General features: G+C 37.6%; 1 protein-coding gene across 2 annotated transcripts in view; it reads left to right on the top strand.

Moving 5' to 3' along the window:
• The first annotated feature begins 586 nt into the window (after positions 1–586).
• The window catches only part of LOC102591173 (protein LUTEIN DEFICIENT 5, chloroplastic), an 11,767-nt gene continuing 3,897 nt past the window's right edge, over positions 587–8,456 (top strand). Inside the window, exons 1-8 of one of the 2 annotated variants that reach the window (XM_006340440.2) lie at positions 591–1,000; positions 3,350–3,557; positions 3,658–3,729; positions 3,842–3,952; positions 4,146–4,337; positions 4,456–4,617; positions 8,088–8,183; positions 8,263–8,364. In XM_006340440.2, the coding sequence (XP_006340502.1) occupies positions 759–1,000; positions 3,350–3,557; positions 3,658–3,729; positions 3,842–3,952; positions 4,146–4,337; positions 4,456–4,617; positions 8,088–8,183; positions 8,263–8,364 (1,185 nt within the window). In that variant the 5' untranslated portion in view covers positions 591–758. Of the gene's footprint in view, positions 1,001–3,349; positions 3,558–3,657; positions 3,730–3,841; positions 3,953–4,145; positions 4,338–4,455; positions 4,618–8,087; positions 8,184–8,262; positions 8,365–8,456 lie in introns of both variants that reach the window. The other variant, XM_015303741.1, reaches the window with a different exon arrangement.

Raw genomic sequence — 8,456 nt, 5'->3', positions numbered from 1 at the left:
GTTAGACCTTCAATCTCCAAGAATCTTCACCAAGACACATAAACAACAAGATTATCAACAACAACACGACGAGAAAACTTTTCTATTTCTTTAGATTTTAGGGAAAATTGAGAAATAAGAAAAGAAAAGGAGAAATGACTTTCTTCGAAGAACAGGGTCGGGTCGGGTCTTTTCTCATCATAGGGAGTGAGCAACACGCGCCACTAAATAGACGAGGGAATGGGTCATAATGGCCCATTTACAAAGATATTAAATAGTTCTGTGGGGTGATAGGACACTTTGAAAATTAAGGTGTCTTTATGAAAATACGGGACAACTTTGATGGTGTATTTATGTCTTTACTCTATTTATTACGTATGTTGGGACCAATATAATTCTCTTTTCTTTTTTTTGTTGTAGTTCTATTTTCTACTTCTAATTCTAGCTTTAAAATAAACAATGGACTCACTATCCACACGTCAACAATAAATTTTTTCGACACAAATAACTTTTTAGATAGTAAAGTTCACACCATGTGACATGTGCTAAATTAGTTACAACTTACAACAGAAAATCCAAAATATGGTCTAAACGCATCTCAAATAATTTGGTTAGTTGGCGTAATAACCAAAACAAAATAGATACCTATAGACGGCTGCCGGTATCTTTACACTAACAAACACTCCATAATTCCAACTTACTTCTCTCTTCGTTTTTAGTGGTTGTTGAGTGCGCCACATTGTCAACTGCATTCTTCATTATCTCCATTTTTCTCTTTCATGGCTTCTTCTCTTCCTCTTTTTCAATTTCCAGCACAGCATTACTCTAAATCTAGACTCACTTTCTCACCTAAATTCAATGGTAGTGCATCAAATTTTACAATTAGGTGTTCTTCAAATGGAAAACAGCCTGAGTCGGTAGATGAAGGAGTGAAAAAGGTGGAAAAGCTTTTAGAAGAGAAAAGGCGAGCTGAATTATCTGCTCGTATTGCTTCAGGCGAGTTTACTGTTGAACAATCTGGGTACGTATGTTGATTTACTATAATTTTATTTTTTTTGGTCTTGTTTAACTGTAGTGGATAATCTTTGTATGGCTAGTATTGGTTTTGGTGCGAATTATGTTCACCAAAGACACTGTTTATATAGGATATTCACATTTGGAATGCATATGTTCATCTCCTTTGCAACGTATTTAATTTGTATTCATTGAATTACACAAATTGACAAAAGGTAGGATTAATTCCAAGTAAGGAGACATGGAATTTTGAAGTTGATATGATTATCTTGTAGATATATTTATCAAGCACTTCACCAATCCCTGAATCAATCACATGTATGTGATAAGCTCAATGAGTGTTAGCTAGAGAGTTAAATGTACATCTATGTTGCTTTATATTGGTATATATAGTATTTTGAACACTCTTAGAACCAATGGAGACTAGTAGCGCAGTGACAAGGGTATGCTCAAAACTTACGTGGTGCCCAGTTCGAATCATTCGACACACATCCATCAACATGTTTGAATAGTCTGAGCAACATAGATGTTGATAGCTATGTCTACATATCTATTCTCTGAGAGTTTCCCATACTGGAAATATGCAGTTATATACTTTGTAAAGTGTGCTTATATAAGGAATCAGGCTTGTGAAATTAGTCTCCATACATTCTCTTAATTCTTTTCTGTGTACCTTTTATTTTTCACATGTTCAACCATCAATCGTAAATTATGGAGCACTTAATGATGTCAATTCATGTATTATCTAGCTGACTAGTTGTTTCAGGTTTTTCCTCTTAGAGAGATTTTTTCCTTATTCAGATGTTCAGGAAACTGAAGCAACTTTGTTATTTTAGAGCTGATGTTAAGTTTTGATGATTTAACAAACTTAGGGATCTAACAAGGGACCAGATCCTTGTTATTGGGACTGACGACAAAGTCAATGAATGAATAAACTCAGCGTGAGGGATATTTGTGTGTCATCATCAAAAAGGGGAAAAATGTTATATTCTAGGTGTTTTGATGATTCTCACAAATGCAGGGACCCGGTCCTTGGCAGAGTTCTCTCGTCCAGATTTATAATGATGTACAACTGTAAAGCTGTCCTGTCAGTGGGTTGGTGAAGTCGTCGGCGTACTCCACCAATAGAAATGGACGAGGTTGTTTGTCCAATGGACAATAATTCTTTTTGGTTGATAGTCAAAATGACAAACAACAAGCAGATCCATTCATTCAAAAAGAGAGAGAGTTAGCAAGTCTTCTCAAGAACTCACTAAGAACACATTGCAAGGGACCTGGTCCCTGCAAGACTGCGTATGTGAAAAGACTACAAGACAACTGTTAGAAAAGTTGCCACCTCTGATGTGGTAGGTGCACGTCTTTTGGAGAAGCAGGCTCCCATCCAATGGAGCGTTTTCAAGAGTTTTGTGTTCATTTAATATAATCTCTTAACACAAAACACAAACTAAGATTTGGCAAACAAACTTCTTAAGCTTACAAAGAGAAGACCATCTTCAAGGAAAAACACTGCTCATATCAACAAGGGACCTGATGGAGTGCTGAAGCGTCTTGTTGTCTTTGGAGCTTTGTATCTTATGTGCTTAAATTGTAAATCTACTCCTAAATTATAAAGGATAGTAGATCAGTTGTTTGTCTAAGTCTTTAGGTTGAGCCGTATTAACTAGAGTTAGTTAGTCGAATCATCTTTGTCTTAGTCAAGCTTTTTATATCATTGTTTTGATGTTCTCTTGGGTAGAGTTGCCTAGGAGTGTCAACTAGAGTTAGTTGATGTGTGGTGCAGCAGAGTTGCTGCTCGTTCATGCTCTTGTCTTGGAGATCGGAGTTGGTGGCTAGAGTTAGCCTTGTGGGGTTCTTAAAGTCTAGATCAAGTAGAGGTAGCTGGTTTAGTGGGCAGTAGGATTATTGCTTAGGCTCATTAAGTAATAGGAGTATTACTTAGTGTGGCATTAAGGTGTTAATCTCATGGTTGTGGTTGTAATCTGTGTTGTGTTTCACGTTTGCTTGAGAAGATTAGTGAAAACAGTTGACAGGTCGTGGTTTTACTCTCTTGAGCAAGGAGGTTTCCACATAAAACTCTTGTACCTGTTTACATTGTGCTATTTATTTTCTGCACTTTAATTCTGTCGAGGGACCTGGTCCTATGATCACTGGTGGACGCGTACATTCCAACAAACTTGCCGATAATCTAGTTAGCAATTTGTTCCTTATTGAGGTTCATGAACTTTAGCTATCCACTTAAGTCGATAAGTTCTTTTGACACAACGCATTTCTGTTTTTAGCATCAATAATACGCACTTAAAGTTATTCTGGTTTCTTTTGTTGCTAAGTTTATGTTTTTTTTCTTTCTCTGGAGTAGATTCTCGTCATTGCTCAAAAATGGTTTGTCTAAATTGGGTGTACCAAAGGAGTTTCTTGAGTTCTTCTCTCGACGGACGGGCGATTATCCTCGCATTCCAGAGGCAAAAGGATCCATCAGTGCTATTCGGGATGAGCCATTCTTCATGCCGCTTTATGAGCTTTACCTTACTTATGGCGGAATTTTCCGGTTGATTTTTGGTCCCAAGGTTTGTTTATTTGCATCAAAATCTAATTTTTTCCACTTGTGCATTTTGAATTCAATCGGATTCTCTGTATGATTGTTTGATGATTTGACATTGTTTGCAGTCTTTCTTAATAGTTTCTGATCCATCAATAGCCAAACACATACTGAAGGATAATTCTAAGGCTTATTCTAAGGTAAATCAATTTGCTGTCTGTACTCTATTAATTTGTTGAATATAAAGGGTGAAGGAACAAATAACCAACTCAAAATTCGAAAGATGATATCTTCTGATTCCTCCATCTCCAGGGTATCCTAGCTGAAATATTGGACTTTGTGATGGGGAAGGGACTTATACCTGCAGATGGAGAAATTTGGCGCGTCAGGCGGCGTGCCATTGTACCAGCATTGCATCAAAAGGTATCAATGCAATTGTTCTACTTCTTGGGGATTATTTTTCTGTCTTGATGTTGTTAGTTGGCCTCTTGCTGAATATATATGAGCTAATTTAGTCTTTTATTTAATTTGTTTATCTATTTGTGTAGTGCTAAGTGAGAAGGCAAAATCCTTCTATATTTTTACGATTGTCATCATTTTCCATTGCTGATTGTAGTACGTAGCAGCTATGATTGGCTTATTTGGAAAAGCAACCGACAGGTTGTGCAAAAAGCTTGATGTTGCTGCAACTGATGGAGAAGATGTAGAGATGGAATCACTATTCTCCCGTCTAACATTAGACATCATTGGCAAAGCTGTATTTAATTATGATTTTGACTCGTTAACTGTAGACACTGGTATCGTGGAGGTACTTTTGCTTGGATCAAATTTACTTGTTTAATCTGTTTTATTGGAACTATTGCAAGTTTTAATTATTTTTGACAGCAGCAATTGTACCTGTGCTTGTGATATATTGTCTTGTTCAGGCTGTATATACAGTGCTTAGAGAAGCAGAAGATCGCAGTATTGCACCAATTCCAGTTTGGGATTTGCCTATCTGGAAAGATATCTCTCCAAAGCTTAAAAAGGTCAATGCAGCTCTCAAGTTGATTAATGACACATTGGATAATCTGATTGCTATATGTAAGGTAATGTTTATTTGCTTCAGAGATCATCCTGATCTTCTGCTTATCAAGAACAAAATCATTTTGAACTTTTACTAATTTTATTATTGTCTGCATGATAGAAGTGACTAGTATAGGTCAGTATATAGTCTCAAGATAAAGCCTTATCGACCTACTGGAAATTGGGTATTTCCATTAAAATCAATCCCAGATTAGAATTTCCGTGTGCATAGGTTCATTCAATTCCACAATTTTGACTAGTATAATGTTACAATGTCAGAATCTTGTGTATTGTATAACCTATCTATGGCCGCTCCTAGATATTGGACTTGTACACAATATTCTCCCGATCTCTTCTCTTATTTCTCATATGGTATAAGAGTAGGGACGATTTGCTTAAGGACGTAATTTATTTCTGCTTCAGCTGCTCTATCAGCCAAAATTTTCATTCTTCTTCCTAGGGTCACCATTTCAATCTATTTCCAGTGTTCGCTCTAGTGATACCGTGACTGTTTCCATTGGTCGTTCAGTGGCATTGCATCTCCTTTTAGCACTATAGAGACGACAGTGCGTTTTCTCTGATTTTTCCTTATTCAAGTGATCATCCGACAGCAATACGCCTGTTTTTGGTGACTCTTCCAACACTGTTCCCTTACGTATTCGATGACTATCCATTAACCAACCACTCTTCTGACAACTGTTTCAACCACTTTTTGAGTGGACATTGTTCTAGCCATTGTATGCATACAATTCTAGCCACAATTATTTAATAATATAATTCTACTGTTAAAAAAAGGAATACTATTCTAGCTATTGTTCTGCTGCTGTTCAGGCACAATTCTGACGTAAGTACTGCATATTGATCAACATCACTTGTTCAATTCCTATTCTACATTATTAATTTGCACAATGAAGGTTACTTCCCCACATTTGAGCTTGAAACAGTGTTAGAATATTAGATATATCGTCCCACAACAGAGGAAGTTTAGAAACCATTAGTAAACTACTGTGTAAGGGATTTGCCCAGCAGATTCTGCCTATCTCCTTTCTTGTCAAAATTGGTCCAGATGGTCAGGTTGATCGGGTTAAGGCTCGTCTTGTTGCCAAAGGGTATAATCAGATATTTGGGCTAGATTATAGTGACACTTTCGCTCCTGTGGCTAAAATAGCATATGTCCGTCTTTTTCTATCTATGGCTGCCGTTCGTCATTGGCCTCTTCATCAGTGGACATTAAGAATGCTTTTCTGAATGGAGATCTTGAGGAGGAAGTCTTATGGAGCAACCACCTGGTTTTGTTGCTCAGGGGGAGTCTAGTAGCCTTGTATGTCGATGGCGTAGGTCACTCTATGGTCTGAAGCAGTCTCCCAGAGCTTGGTTTGGGAAGTTCAGCACAGTTATTCAACAGTTTGGCATGACTCGTAGTGGAGCTGATCACTCTGTGTTTTATCGGCATTCTGCACCAAATCCGTGTATCTATTTGGTTGTTTACGTTGATGATATAGTTATCACTGGTAATGATCAAGATGGTATCACCAAATTGAAGCAACATCTCTTTAAGCACTTCCAGACTAAAGACCTTGGCAGATTGAAGTATTTTATAGGTATTGAGGTTGCTCAGTCTAGATCAGGTATTGTTATTTCTCAACGCAAGTATGCCTTAGACATTCTTGAGGAGACGGGAATGATGGGATGTAGACCTATTGACACTCCTATGGATCCAAATGTTAAACTCCTTCCAGGACAGGGGGGAGCCACTTAGTAATCTTGAAAGGTATAGACGGCTCGTTGGAAAATTGAATTATCTAGACCTAACATCTCTTTTCCTGTGAGTGTTGTAAGTCAGTTTATGACTTCCTCTTGTGATAGTCATTGGGAAGCAGTTGTTCGTATCCTACGATATATAAAGTCAGCTCCCGGTAAAGGACTACTCTATGAGGATCAAGGCCATGAGCATATCACTAGATATTGGGCAGGATCACCCTCTAATAGACGTTCGACATCCGGATATTGTGTTTTAGTAGGAGGTAATTTGATGTCGTGGAAGTGTAAGAAACAAAGTGTGGTTGCTCGATCTAGTGCAGAATCAGAATATCGAGCATTGGCGGCTGCAACTTGTGAGCTAGTTTGGATTAAACAGTTGCTGGGAGAACTAAAATTTGGCGAAATTGATCAAATTTTACTTGTGTGTGACAATTAAGCAACTCTTCATATCGCATCAAATCCAGTGTTTCATGAAAGGACTAAGCACATTGAGATTGACTGTCACTTTGTCAGAGAAAAGATACTCCCAGGAGATATTGTTACGAAATTTGTGAAGTCAAATGATCAGCTTGCAGATATCTTCACCAAGTCCCTCACAGGTCCTCGTATTAATTACATCTGTAACAAGCTAGGTACATATGATTTGTATGCACCAGTTTGAGGGGGAGTGTTAGAATAGAAATAAGTATATATATTCCTACATAGAATAGGAATAAGAATAGGAATCCTAGTTAGAAAAGGATTCCAATGTATTGTCTATAAATAGGGTCTCAATGTAACAATTTCGATACACAATTCAATAATAGTTTTTCCATATATTTCTCACAGTACACAGATCCCTAATGTCAATAAGTGGTCAGATTGGAAAGGAGTCATCCTATGATCAGTAAGGATCATATAAGATCGCAAGAGGGATCCTGAGGCTGAGATCTTAACAATCCTACTACTGCAATTTAGGAAGTTTTATTCTTTTTCTCAGCGTTTCTCCATAACTTGTAGATTTCATGTTATAAATTCCGAAACAACTTACCTAATAAATAATGATGGACAATAATGTGGTGGAATATGACAGGGATTAGTATGATTCAGGATAATACCTCAGCAGTTACAAAATAAGTATCAATAGCGAAGTGGTAATTGGATATGAGAAAGATTCTCTGAAGATGTGCTTCACGGAACTAGCATAGTGGCCTTAAGGAAGTGGATGTATGGGTTTTGTACAGACCTGTTCATCTCTGTGGACTGAAACTGGGACTGAGTGGTCCTCCTCTCTAATACAGCAAAGTCCCATGGCTACTTTGTCATATCTTCATACCTAACTTGCAGTACAATTCAAAGGCTTTGTTTGATGTCATTCTCCATTTCGTTTGAGACTAGCTTGTCCTACTTTTCGAATAAGATGTATGAACTTTGTGACAAACGATGTAATTTTTCCTCTTTTAAGTTAATAAGAAACAGTAAGTGAGTCCAAGGATAAAGGCAAAGATAGGAATGCTTATTGCAAATAGAGTTAAGCGCAAAAACCAAGCCCTTTAGTAAATGAGCTGCAGATGTTATGGCAAACATAGATTTTGAAAGATATGTTGCTTTGAGTGAGTACTGACATGCAACCAATTTTTAACTCTCTCTACTATGTTGTCAGTGGCTTTCTAATACGTATCAAAATTTATTTTGCTTGATCTTTTGCGAGTAATTTTGTTCTGAGTTGTGCCTACCTCGGAATGCATTTCAGAGGATGGTAGACGAAGAAGAGTTGCAGTTTCACGAGGAATACATGAATGAAAAAGATCCTAGCATCCTCCATTTCTTGTTAGCATCTGGAGATGAGGTATGACACATTGGAGTTTTGGATGCATTTACACTGCCAAACAATTTGGTTTAGAGGCTTCTCATGCATTAAATTGTAGGTCTCAAGCAAGCAACTTCGTGATGACCTCATGACAATGCTTATAGCCGGACATGAAACATCTGCGGCAGTGCTAACATGGACCTTTTATCTGTTGTCCAAGGTTGGTCTACCTCTGTCAATTTCAGGCAGAAGCTGCCTTTATATGGGTGAAAGTTCCTTCCTTCGTTTTTTTTAAAGGGGGGGGGGGGGGGG

The sequence above is a fragment of the Solanum tuberosum genome, unplaced genomic scaffold (assembly GCF_000226075.1).
Source record: "Solanum tuberosum cultivar DM 1-3 516 R44 unplaced genomic scaffold, SolTub_3.0 scf00018, whole genome shotgun sequence".
NCBI lineage: Eukaryota > Viridiplantae > Streptophyta > Magnoliopsida > Solanales > Solanaceae > Solanum > Solanum tuberosum.
The sequence above is the reverse complement of the archived record's forward strand: the minus strand, read 5'-3'. Positions and strand labels throughout refer to the sequence as shown.